At 59.4% G+C, this 11,583-nt stretch overlaps 3 protein-coding genes across 6 annotated transcripts; 2 read left to right on the top strand and 1 right to left on the bottom strand.

Annotated features, from left to right (window-relative positions):
- Positions 1-121: 121 nt before the first annotated feature.
- On the top strand, positions 122-1,227 carry TMEM88 (transmembrane protein 88). Its single transcript, XM_047707076.1, has 2 exons — positions 122-473; positions 580-1,227. The coding sequence occupies exons 1-2, from the start codon at positions 264-266 to the stop codon at positions 847-849; spliced, it is 480 nt and encodes a 159-aa protein (XP_047563032.1). The 5' UTR covers positions 122-263; the 3' UTR covers positions 850-1,227.
- Positions 1,228-1,702: 475 nt separating this feature from the next.
- On the bottom strand, positions 1,703-2,531 carry NAA38 (N-alpha-acetyltransferase 38, NatC auxiliary subunit). Its single transcript, XM_047707077.1, has 3 exons — positions 2,395-2,531; positions 2,017-2,200; positions 1,703-1,859 (listed from the first exon to the last, which is right to left on the bottom strand). The coding sequence occupies exons 1-3, from the start codon at positions 2,473-2,475 to the stop codon at positions 1,747-1,749; spliced, it is 378 nt and encodes a 125-aa protein (XP_047563033.1). The 5' UTR covers positions 2,476-2,531; the 3' UTR covers positions 1,703-1,746.
- A 389-nt stretch (positions 2,532-2,920) lies between these two features.
- LOC125087114 (cytochrome b5 domain-containing protein 1) lies at positions 2,921-8,027 on the top strand. 4 transcript variants are annotated; one of them, XM_047707072.1, is made up of 5 exons: positions 2,921-3,297; positions 3,402-3,478; positions 3,614-3,832; positions 4,457-4,598; positions 7,543-8,027. In XM_047707072.1, exons 1-5 carry the CDS (start codon positions 3,096-3,098, stop codon positions 7,593-7,595), a joined length of 693 nt encoding a protein of 230 aa, XP_047563028.1. In that variant the 5' UTR covers positions 2,921-3,095; the 3' UTR covers positions 7,596-8,027. The 4 variants fall into 4 exon arrangements, with proteins under 4 accessions (XP_047563028.1, XP_047563027.1, XP_047563029.1 ...); XM_047707071.1 differs by lacking the exon at positions 7,543-8,027 and adding an exon at positions 5,940-6,753; XM_047707073.1 differs by lacking the exons at positions 4,457-4,598; positions 7,543-8,027 and adding an exon at positions 5,940-6,753.
- The last annotated feature ends 3,556 nt before the right edge of the window (positions 8,028-11,583 follow it).

Raw genomic sequence — 11,583 nt, 5'->3', positions numbered from 1 at the left:
GTTTTGATAACGTGCTGGAGCTCGCGGGGCGCGCACGCGGGGGAGGGCTGCGGGGCCCGGCTGCGCAGACCCCGGCGGGGCGAGCCCCTCCCCGAGGCGCCTGTGGAATGTCCAGAGCGCTGGTCCGCTCCTCGGGCTGGGGGGTGCCTAATCCTGGAGCTGCATTCCAGGATGAGGGGGGGTGGGGAGAGGCTGGGCCGGGGGAGGGGCAGGAAAGAGGGCTATAAGGGCCGTGGCCCCGGCGGGCGGGAGCCAGGCAGGCCATGGCGGATGTCCCCGGCGCGCAGCGACCGGCTGCCGGTGGCGGCCCAGAGCCTCGGGACCCCCTGGACTGCTGGGCCTGCGCTGTGCTGGTCACGGCCCAGAACCTGCTGGTGGCCGCCTTCAACCTCCTCCTGCTGGCGCTGGTGCTGGGGACCATCCTGCTACCCGCTGTCACTATGCTCGGCTTCGGCTTCCTCTGCCACTCCCAGGTGAGCTCGGCCCTGCGTGCGCGGGTGGCGGTGGGGTCCGCGGGCCGCAGCTCCCCTCCCGGTCTGTCCGGCCGGCTTGGGCCTGACGCCAGCTCTCCTCCCACAGTTCCTGCGCTCCCAGGCACCTCCTTGCACCGCGCACCTGCGGGACCCGGGCTTCACGGCCCTGCTGGTCACCGGATTCCTGCTCCTCGTGCCGCTGCTCGTGCTAGCCCTGGCTAGCTACCGCCGCCTTTGCCTGCGCCTCCGCCTGGCCGACTGCCTCGTGCCCTACAGCCGAGCCCTCTACCGGCGCCGGCGCGCCCCGCAGCCGCGGCAGACCCGGGCCTCACCAGGGGCCCAGGCCGCTCCCACATCAGGAAAGGTCTGGGTCTGAGGACCCGCGAGTCAAGAACCACCCTGACGACTGGCCCCACTTCCAGTTGGCCCAAGGACTTGAAAAAAACGGGGTGGGGGGTGTCTCCTGACCTACTGCGCTGCCACCTGTGCGGGTTCCAGCATCCCCTCGGGGAAACCGGAGCCTTCGTGGACCCAAAGCTGGCGGAAATCCGCCACACCCCGGAAAACCCACTTTCCTCCCTGAATCCTGAACATCTGGGCTGGACCCTGCCCACCCCCATCCCCCACTCTCCCGTCCCTCAGGACAACTGAACCTCGTGTGGTCCCTCGGCTGGTGCAGCTCCTCTGGGATCTACGGGCTGAGGGGGCGAGATTGGAGGGGGAGCGACCGCACATCAATAAAGAATGAGCTGAATGCGTCCCTGGGATCCTGTGAACAGGAGGATGGCACAATTCCTGTCACTCCTGCCCTGTGCCCAGAAGCAGGAAACATGGGGCCAGGGCTGCGGAGCGCATCCTTCAGCCTCCCGGGGGCCTTCCCTTATCGCGGTGGCCTGTTCTTCCTGGCCAGACCCCAGAGCTCTGTCCCTGACTCTCAAGTCACCTCCCCCTCAATAGAGTGGAGAGGGCCCGGCCTCTATCGCCTGCCTTGCTCCCCTTGGGGACCCGAGCCCGTTCTCTGACCCCAGCTTGGAGGAACTCGGTGTTGCCAGGCCGGGGAGGGAAACAATGGGCCTTCCGGAGCAGGATGACACCCCCTCCAGGCGCAGTCCTGGAGCAGTGGCGTGGGAGGGAAGATGGAGGGGCCCACCCTGGGGCCTGCACGTCCAGGGTGGGGAAGGCGGGCTGACAGTGCTCCCGACACTCCAGCTACATTCGGACACAAGGCACTTAGTTGCAGGTTTAATGGTCTGCCGAGCACGCGCAGCCGCGGTCAGAGATAGGGAGGCCCCACCAGGCTCTCCCGCTGCACTTCAATAGAAACGATGTGGTGGCCGGGTACCATGGCCAGGCCCAGTACACGGGGCTCCCCCGCAGAGAAGGAGTCTGGAAAGAAGGGGCAGAGCGTCAGGGAGGCAGGCCGGCGTCGGTCCCGCCCCTTCCAGCCCCAGAAAGCAGGGGTGCAGCCAGACCGTGCGCGGGAAGCGCCTCCCAGGAGGGAGCGCCGCCCCACCAGGTGGGCGTGCATCCCCCAGGCACTGACCCGACGACTTGAGGAACTCCTGCGCCGAGCCCAGGATGACATTGCAGTCGCGGTCGGTGCAGAGGAAGCAGCCGACCAGGGTCCGTCCATCTGTCATGCGAATGCGCATCGTCTTGTTGAGCAGCGCCTCCAGCTGCTGCCGGGCCCGCGCGGCCGGCGAGTCCTCGCGCTCCCCGTCCGAGTCCTGCGCAGGGCGGGACACGCGCTGAGACTGCACCGCAACCCCCCCTCCCCGCCCCGCCGCGGAACCACAGCTCCCGACAGCCCGCGGGGCGCTCCCACCCAACCCAGAGGCTGCCGGGAGCTGTGGTTCCCCCTCCGGCCCCCCATCTTGCTCACAGGCTGCCCCTCGATCCCAGAACCCGAGCCCGCGCTAACCCCGGCGCTGGAGCTGCTTTGACGCCGGCTGCAACAGCCATTCTCCTCTCGTAGGAGCATGGTTGGTCCAGCCCCGGCCATTTGCCCTGGGGCCTCTTCAGGGCTCGTCAACTTCCTAAGAACCTTTCGAGTCCGTTGGTCTGAGATCTCGCGAGTGCTCCCGACCTCTTTTCTTTCACGAGATCACCTCTCCTCCTCCCCCTCGTCTTCGTCTCCGGGGCAACTGCAGAGATCTCGCGAGCTTCTCCCACTCCTCGGGTGCCGGGGCTCACTGCGCCCTATGGCGCCGGTTGTCTTAATATATCGCGAGAAGTTTCACCGCTTTAGGTTCATACAGTTCCTTCAGAAGGCCTGGAATTGAGCGGAATGACCTCCTCTTGTCATCGCACTCCACCCCATCCTCCCTTGCTTTTCTGCCTCGCCAGTTAGTCCTGAATATCCGCTCCAGCCCAGACCACTCTGAAAACGGGGAGCGTGCGCTTTCCCGCGGACCTCTGGAGGAGGGAACTCAGTTACTTGAAAGCCAGACTCACACTACATTTCCCGTGAGCGCGCACAGCTCCCGCCCTACCCCCCACCCCGCACCCACGTCCGATCTCAGTAGACGGTGGCCGGAGAGGGACAATGGTTTCCATGTCAGCGGGCCCACGCGCTCGCCAGGGGAAAGATGCCGTGAGTGAGCGAGTGCGTGCTGAAGGACGATGAAGCGACCAGAGATGCGGGTGGCCGGTAGTGCAAGAGCCATGCCGCGCCGAGGCCTCGTGGAGGGGCCGGACTTTGAGTTTTTCCAGCGTCGCTATTTCACGCCAGCCGAGGTGGCCCAGCACAACGTGCCGGAAGACCTGTGGGTGTCCTACCTGGGATCCGTGTACGACCTGACGCCGCTGGCTCGCAAGTACAAGGGTCAGAGCCGCGCCTTACGCCAGGGTCAGGGTGTGCGTCGGGGGGTGGGGGTCAGGTGCCCGGTCCTTGGGCGGCTGGCACTGACGGCGGCTGCTCCTTCCCAGGAGACCTGTTGCTAAAACCCATCATTGAAGTTGCGGGCCAGGACATCAGCCACTGGTTCGACGCGAAGACCGGAGACGTGAGTCCTGCCGGAGCCCGGGGTGGGAGGGCGGAATCGGGCCGCGGGAGCGCGGGACGGGGCGGGGGGAAAGGCGGGAGCTGGCTGGAGCCGGAGATCGGGGGAGATCGATCTCCCGCGATCGCTGCTTTAAAGATCCGCAAGCACGTCGACCCGCTGACCGGCACCCTGAGATACCGCACCCCCCGGGGCCGCTTCCTGCACGTCCCGCCGCAGCTGCCGCGTTCAGACTGGGCCAATGATTTCGGGAAGCCCTGGTGGCAGGGGGTGCGTTATGAGGTGGGGCGGCTGTCTGCCAAGACCCGCAACATCCGCATCATTAACACGCTCACGTCGCAGGAGCACACGCTGGAGGTGAGAACCCGGCGGCAGCAGGTCGGCGGGAACTGGGCGTCCCAGCGAACCTCGGAGATGTTTAGGCCATCGGCTCTCCGTAACCAGTGGGAGCTGTGTTTTGGGTAGCATTTGCAGTCGGACTTTTTTTTTTTTTTTTTTAAAGATTTTATTTATTTATTTGTCAGAGAGAGAGAGGGAGAGAGCGAGCACAGGCAGAGTGGCAGGCAGAGGCAGAGGGAGAAGCAGGCTCCCCGCTGAGCAAGGAGCCCGATGTGGGTCTCGATCCCAGGACGCTGGGATCATGACCCGAGCCGAAGGCAGCTGCTTAACCAACTGAGCCACCCAGGCGTCCCTTGCAGTCGGACTCTTATTAATGTTCTCTGAGGAAGGGATGGGGAAAGGGGGCAGTGACTTTGACCCTTCAGGGCCATCTGTTTGTTAGAAGTGGCTGCCACAGAGACAGGTGACACTTTTGGGCTATTCAAAGCACGTTGGCGCTCTGGCTTCATTTGGGAGAGGCTGCCAAGGGAGACATGCTGGTCCCAGCACTACCATCTGTGCTCCTGGCCTTGGCTTGGGGCCCACATGCACCTGTGTCTGTCTCATCCAGAATCGGGGGGGGGGCACTTTCATGTTCTGCAGGTGGGGGCTGAGGAGTCCATGTGGGAGATCCTGCACCGCTATCTCCCCTATAATGCACACGCAGCCAGCTATACATGGAAGTATGAGGGCAAGAAACTGAACATGGATTTCACCCTGGAAGAGAACGGGATCCGGGATGAGGGTGAAGATTTTGACTATCTCAACATGGACGGTGCCCTCTACACACCTGCCATTCTGCTCTACTTCAATGATGACCTCACAGAGCTGTAGGAGTGGAGCCGAAAGCTTATGTAGACTCAGGATGTATTTTGAATTTGGCTGTTTCTGTGCCCTGGAAGGGGGGGTGCGGGGTGCGGGGTGCGGGACGTAGACCTCCACTCCACTCTGGGAACTGGCCTGTGGTTCCCGTGTCCCTCTGAAGCGTAGAGGTCCTACTTCCCAGGCCCACTGTGATTAGCTCAAAGTTAGGGAGAATGCTAGAAGCACATTCATTCATTCTCAGGAGTGACACGAGAAGATGAGTATTTTGGATTAGGGAGACAGCCAGAGCTCAGGCAGAACTTTCTGATGGTCGGAAAGGGAGGAGTCCTACACAGGGATGAGGGATGGGAGAAGTTTCATGGCAGTGATGGGAATGGGGACGGCTGCAGGAGGATGGGACTGCCACAGACAGGAACGGGAAGTGTCCATCGCTGGCCATACGGAACTGGCTGATCTGCCTTCTGAACTTGATAGTTGAAACCCCAAAGGGAAGAAAGGAAGTGAAGGGGTAGTTGGTAATTCAGTCCGGAGCTTATGGTACGTGCCTCATACACCCTTTTAAATACAACTACTCCGAGAGATGGGCACCATCACCACGATTTTACACGATTTTTAGATTTCTTTTTGAAGCTTAAAAGATTCTTTCCATATTTGGCTTTAGTAAATGATTGATGACCCCAGGCAGCATCCCATCCAGCAAGTAGAGGGAACTCCTGAAGCTCGGCAAGATTTAGGGCAGGAAGGCACACTAGTTAGTGGCCAGGGTGCAAACTCAAGTCTAAATCTGAAGCTGATGTTCTTCCTGTGTAGAGAGGCTCTCCCTGTCTTAGGCTGGTCACAAAAGACAGCCACCTTTGAGGGGAGAGTGGCCGGGTTCGTCTCCTTTAACCCCGGTGAGGGAGGGGAATGAGGATGACAGGAGGTGAATTTCTCAACAGTCTTGGGCCAGAAAGGATCGGGGAGAGAGGTGCATGGGCCTGCCTGGCCAGAGTGGGGCAGGAGGGAGGGGGGGTGGGGGGGGCACCAGAGCCCAGGCAGGGGAGAGGAAGCACTGGGCCTGCTGCCCAGGCGTTTTCGGAGAGGCTGGCCAGGAAAGGCATGGACAGAGGCGGAGACCTGTCCCGGCCTCAGGACTTTCTGAATCACAGGAGACTGAGGGCTTCCACTCAGGCCCATGTGATACAAGAGGCCGTGAATTCACAGAAGCTTTCTGATGTGCAGTCAGCTCTGCAGTGGTCTCACGTGTATCTTGTCCTCTCAGTGACACTGACTGGAGAACCCAAGCTATGCTGCTGCTCCAGCACCAGCCTCTGGTCTGCCTAAACTGCCCCCCCCACCCCCCGCACCCCCAGAGTCTCCCACCGCAGCGCCTCCTGCTGGAAACGCCCCCCTCTCCTCGCACCCTGGTCACTCTCCAATAGACCCCAGCTCCACAGTGCCTCTGGGACGCGTCCTCTTCCTCTCGGCCGTCATCACCGCTTGGCCAGACTGCCGTGCACACGTTCCCACCAGCCTCCCAATTCCACGTCTGACCCCCACACAGCAGCCTGAGTGAGCGCTGAGAACCAAACCCAGGCATCTGACTTTCCTTCCTTCAGAGTCTTCAGTGCCTCCTGGGTGCTTCGGGAACAAAGTCCCGTCCATCCAGAGATGTTGCACAAACCAGCAGGTGCCCCGTCCCCTGCCAATGCCTCTCCTGTTCCCTGTGTCCCGGCCACACGGGCCGTCTCGCAGCCCACGGAGTGTCTCCCTGCCCCAGAGTCCTCACACACACTGTTCCCTCTGCCTCCACATGCTTCCTGCCATCCCCCAACTAGCTGACCCTACATGCTTCTTCCTCGGGATCTCTTCTGACTCCTCGGTGTAGAAAGCAGTGTTTTCTATTAGAGTGTCTCTTAGCATCACACTTATTTCAGAGTACTAATCCAGTGTAAATTTTAAGATTACGGATGTGATCGGCTGGCTGGCGGCTGGACTCTAAGCTCACAAGGGCAGAGCCCATGTCCATCTTGGTCACCACCGTGTTCCCAGTGTCAGGCACACAGTGGCTGCTCAATAAATTTTGATGGAATGTCCTTCACTGTTGAGTGAATTCATCTGTCCATAAGAATGAGTGTGGATGGGACGTTGTGTCCTGGGAGGCAAGGAGAGACCGAGAAGCAGGACATTTGGTTCCCACGCTATCACAGGCTTCCCTGTCCCTGTTCCCTCAGAAGGAAGACCACTCACTAGAGGCCTTCCCCTCTTTCCCTTTTGGGGGGAATCCACCTGCCATTCCCCCATTTGGCCACCAGGTGGCTGTCATCACCCACAGAGGCAGGTTGGGGGGGTCCGGAGGGGGGCAAGGGAGGGAAACCCCACCCAAGCTCTAAAGAGGTCGCAATCAAACGTGGTTCCCTGAAATGGACAGGTGGGAGGGAAGGACCCAGAAAAAGGAAACACCAGGTGGCTACTGTTTCATTAGCGTTAGTCCACATTCCAGTCTAGGTTTTGTCCACAAGCGGGAAAGGAGTCCAGTTTGAGGGATAAAACCCACGGGATGGCACAGGTAGGGGCTCTGATGACAGATGCGGGTGTGTTTAGGGCGACGTGCAGAACTGTGGAAGGAATACAGAGCGTGCATTTCAATGAGGATACGGTACACTCCCTTAGTGATACTTACCGACGTGTTTGTGTCTGTGTGTGTGTGTGTGTGTGTGTGCGCAAGTGAAGCTTTTCACGAGACATTCCCGTTCCCTACCCATCCAAGGCCGGCTCTTTGCAGGAGGAGAATGTAAATAAACGCCTCGTCAAAAATCTAGAAAGTCGACAGCACACGAGCGTGGGCTCCAAGTCCTCTTGTGGTGACCTCCTTCGTTCTGCAGCCGGGTGTGGTGACAGGCGGAGTGACAGGCCTGTCCTCAGTCATCCACAGTGACGTCAAGGGACTCAGCTGGCTGAGATTTCCCACGAGCCGCCGTCCCTGTGAGCACGGATCGCTGAGGAGAGTCAAGACCCTTATGTCCTTGCATGGGCGGCCTGCTGTCACAGGATAAAACCCACACGCGTGAAAGCTGAATGAAGACAGTACTGGGCCACGGAGTAAGTCTGGGTCTGGAAAAGGTTTCCACCCTCAGGGCAAGTCACAAGTGGATGCCCCAGGTCTTGCACTAACTCAACTGCCTCAGCGTCTCCTTCTGCTGAGTATGAGGACTGACGCAAAGCACACCGGCCTGTAACAAACAGTGATGAACGGAAGGACGAAGTGACAAGTAAAATATGACTCATCCTAGTGGCACCTGGGTGACTCAGTGGGTTAAGTGTCTGCCTTCAGCTCAGATCATGTTCTCAGGGTCCTGGGATCCAGCCCCACAACCGGCTCTCTGCTCAGCGGGGAGCCTGCTTCCCCCTCTCTCTGCCTGCCTCCTTGTAATCTCTGTCAAATAAATAAATAAAATCTTAAAAAAAAAAAAAAAAGACTCATTCTAAAGCAAGCACACGTTCTGTCTCATTGAGCTGTCTATCCTACCACTGCCCGCAATTAAGCAGTTGCCTGGTGAAGCTTCAGTATTTTCCCAGCAGTCCTTGGCCGACCCCCAAGCACATCCGAGAGGACGCAGGTAGTACAGGACCCTTGGCTGCGAGGGCGGAGGGACAGCGTGTTTTCTGTTGACGCGCACGACAAAGGCAGGGGCCGCGCTGCGGAGGGACCCTACATACAGCCGGTCGGGAGCCGGTCGGGACCGGGGTTGTCTTCGCACGTCTCGTGCAAGCGCTGCGCGCGCACTCATTAACCACACAGTTGTCACGCGCGTCGCGTGCGGGCCTGCTTCGGGTCCTGGGTATGCAGGAGGGTCGAGTCGAGTCGGGCCCTGGGCTCGGCCGTCTCGTGGGATAAACGGTGAACACAGAGACAGCGCCGCGGCACATGGGCCTGAAAGCGGATGCGGCAGGTGCGTGCGCGTGCGCACAGACGCGCGCACGCAGGCAAACGCGCACACGCGCGCAGAGACAAGCACAGAGACGTGCACGCACACGCATGCTCTAAAACCAGAAACAGAGCCACTCCACAGTCACGGTCAGCCGCCCTGAGGCTTGTCCCGACGCTGCCACGGCCGGTCTGTATTGCCTGGAGACCTGCGTTCACCTGCGTTCGTCACTTACTCCATCACCCGCCGTCACAACAAACGGAAACACTGTTTTGTGCACACTGCGCAGCGAAGGACACGGGAGCAGAGAGCGATGAACGGACTTGCCAAAGGTCACACAAATACGCGGTGAGTAGCCGCGGTGGGCTCCCAACCAAGGCCTGGTGAGGGCCGTCCACTTAGCCACCAAGCGAGCGCCACCTGCCACCCGCCGCTGGACACACACAGGACACCAGCCTGGTCCAGCTGCCGGTGGCTGCTGCTCAAAGCCAGCCCAAGACTTGGGGGCCTTCAAAGGGCCCCGATCTTTATTTTGCTAATGGACCTGGGATGTGGGCCAGCCCAAGACTTGGGGGCCTTCAAAGGGCCCCGATCTTTATTTTGCTAATGGACCTGGGATGTGGGCAGGGTCTGGGGAACCAGGCCAGTGGCACGTGGAGCTGCAAGATTCACTTGCAAAGTGGCTCAAGGGCACGGCCCCCAGGTGCTGTTGGCCGTGGGCATCCCTCTGTGTGCCCCCCCCACCATGAGGCAGCGTGACCTTCCTCCCCGGGGGTGGGATGCTAGAGCACAAGCTCTGGACAAGCAGGAGGAAGCAAGCCTCCCATCCAGGGGGACTAGGCCTCGCTGCTCAGAGGGAAGGGGTCAGAGTTACGTTGTAGTAAATCCGGGCTGGACGTGAGATCTTCTGAAACCCCCCCAGGCTCCCTTTTGGCAAGACCTTGTCCCCCCCCCCGGCCCCCACTGTTCCGAACACTCCACCCCCCCCACTCCTGGCTTGCCCCAGCTTCTGTCCCCTAGAGGCTCTGCTCAGTGTCACCTCCTCCAGACCCCTCCAGCCATGTCAAACATTCCTTCTCTCTCTCTCAATGCAATGGAAGTATTTAGTGTAATTCAGTCTAGTGTCCCTTTCCTCCCTTCATAGACTCGAAGCTCCAGGGGGCAGACAGCCCCGCACCTCCCTCCCTTGGTGCTCAGCCCAGGGCAGTTACTCAAAGAGGTGATAAATGCTACAAAAAGGCTAAGATGAGGCACGTCTGGGGAGATCAGTGAGGGCATCTGGGAGAGGCATCACCGGCAGCTGAGAGCCAAAGTTGAGGGAGGAGCAGGAGAGGACAGAAGGCTTCCCACAAAGAATAAACAGCACGCATAGGGCAGAGTTTAGGGTAAGAGACAGAGGCCAGGGAGGGTGGGCCAGACCAGGTCTGGGTAAGAGACAGAGGCCATGAGGGGTGTGGAGGCCAGACCAGGTCTGCTGCGGCTCTCCGAACCTGGCTTTGGTTTGTTTGCTGGGCTGTAAAATTCACCCTTTGACCGCTCCAGGGTTACGGGTTTTCTAGGGAGAACAGCACAGTCAGAACTGCATTATAAAGCGGTGAGTTGCCTACAATGTCAAAAGAAGGGACGGGAGGGGAGAAAAGTGGGGATGGTCTGGAGAGGGATGGAGGTGGCGGGGACTAAGCTCAGGGCCGTGGGAGTCAGGGAAGGCGGACCAGAGTGAAGACAGAATCGCCCAGCTCCATGACTACATGGGGGCCGATGTGGGGCAGAAGGAGGAGACGAGGATGACAACCCACTGTCTGGCCCCGGGGAAGAGCTTGGAAATGGGGCCAACTGTTGGGAGCAGGAGAAGCTACAGGCAGCCCTTCAGGGGAAGTGCTGTTTGTACCCCAGGCTGCAGATCTTCTCTCCTTCATTCACGCTAAGTGAATCTCTGCACGGTGAGAAATGCCCACCGTGGACAGGGTGCTTTAGGGTGACAGCTACCAACTGTTGCGCATCTTACAGCCCGTGCTCTCTGCAAGGTAGCTCCCCTGATCCCGACAGCCCTGGGAGGGAGGCCCTCACATCCCTGTGTCACACACGTCCCCATGTCTCTCTCCTTCTGTCCTCTCCCTGCTCACGCACATGCGTGCTCTCTCTCTCTAAAGTATATAAGTAAATCTTACAAAAACAAAAAAACAACAAACAACAACAAAACAATAACAACAACAACAAAACCCCAAAATGATTCTCGTTGTCTGGAAAGCTAGATGGCAAAAAGGCCCAAGCCCAGCCAAGGGGCAGGAGGGAGCCAGCGTGGGGTTGGCATTGACCGTGACAAATCTATAATCTCAAAGACAATTAATCAGCCAGGGAAGGTGTCAGGGCAATCCTGCTCAAACAGCTGGCTGACACTAGATGGCATTTCCAGCTGGCTGGCCAGTGGAGCAGTGTGAAGACACCGTTAAAAGGCAATGTCGAAAGTGGGGGGAAGGGGTTGCCTTTGGCCGTTTCGTGCAGGACCCCTCAGCTTCCCTGACCAGCGGTGTGGGTCTGAAAGGATCGGAGAAGAGAAAGACAGTGATTTGAGGCTTCGAGCTTCCTCTGCAACCAAGAGCAAGGGGACGGATTTCGCGAAAAGCCAGCAATAGAAGTGTAAGCAGATGTGAGATCACAGAAGCCACACGAGGACTATTTCAAGAAGGGGGTGGCAAGGGAAGGACTCAGAAATAGCTTCTGTATTGGCAGTCCAGGGGCTGGGGGTCGCCTGGTGGCAGCAGGTACCAACTGAAATTCAAGGAGGCCACCGGATAGGGAGGCAGGTCGTTCCTTCAGGAAGTGCAGCTGTCGGTGGGCACAGGGAGGTGGGGGGCAGTGGGGGGTGGCGGGGGTCCAGAGCACTTTTTTTTTTTTTAAGATTTTATTTATTTATTTGACAGGCAGAGATCACAAGTAGACAGAGAGGCAGGCAGAGAGAGAGGGGGAAGCAGGCTCCCCGCTGAGCAGAGAGCTTGA

Source organism: Lutra lutra, chromosome 16 (assembly GCF_902655055.1).
Source record: "Lutra lutra chromosome 16, mLutLut1.2, whole genome shotgun sequence".
In the NCBI taxonomy this organism is placed as follows: domain Eukaryota; kingdom Metazoa; phylum Chordata; class Mammalia; order Carnivora; family Mustelidae; genus Lutra; species Lutra lutra.
This window is presented reverse-complemented; position numbering and strand designations above follow the sequence as displayed.

What these genes read in the sequence shown, in the direction of transcription:
- TMEM88 (XM_047707076.1), top strand. Translation starts at nt 264, where the DNA reads ATGGCGGATGTCCCCGGCGCGCAGCGACCGGCTGCCGGTGGCGGCCCA. An exon ending in GCTTCCTCTGCCACTCCCAG is followed by an intron (nt 474 to 579) that starts GTGAGCTCGGCC and finishes CTCCTCCCACAG; the next exon opens with TTCCTGCGCTCCCAGGCACC.
- NAA38 (XM_047707077.1), bottom strand. Translation starts at nt 2,475, where the DNA reads ATGGCCGGGGCTGGACCAACCATGCTCCTACGAGAGGAGAATGGCTGT. An exon ending in AAAGCAGCTCCAGCGCCGGG is followed by an intron (nt 2,201 to 2,394) that starts GTTAGCGCGGGC and finishes CGCCCTGCGCAG; the next exon opens with GACTCGGACGGGGAGCGCGA. An exon ending in GGAGTTCCTCAAGTCGTCGG is followed by an intron (nt 1,860 to 2,016) that starts GTCAGTGCCTGG and finishes CCTTCTTTCCAG; the next exon opens with ACTCCTTCTCTGCGGGGGAG.
- LOC125087114 (XM_047707070.1), top strand. Translation starts at nt 3,096, where the DNA reads ATGAAGCGACCAGAGATGCGGGTGGCCGGTAGTGCAAGAGCCATGCCG. An exon ending in TCGACGCGAAGACCGGAGAC is followed by an intron (nt 3,479 to 3,613) that starts GTGAGTCCTGCC and finishes GCTGCTTTAAAG; the next exon opens with ATCCGCAAGCACGTCGACCC. An exon ending in CGCAGGAGCACACGCTGGAG is followed by an intron (nt 3,833 to 4,456) that starts GTGAGAACCCGG and finishes CATGTTCTGCAG; the next exon opens with GTGGGGGCTGAGGAGTCCAT.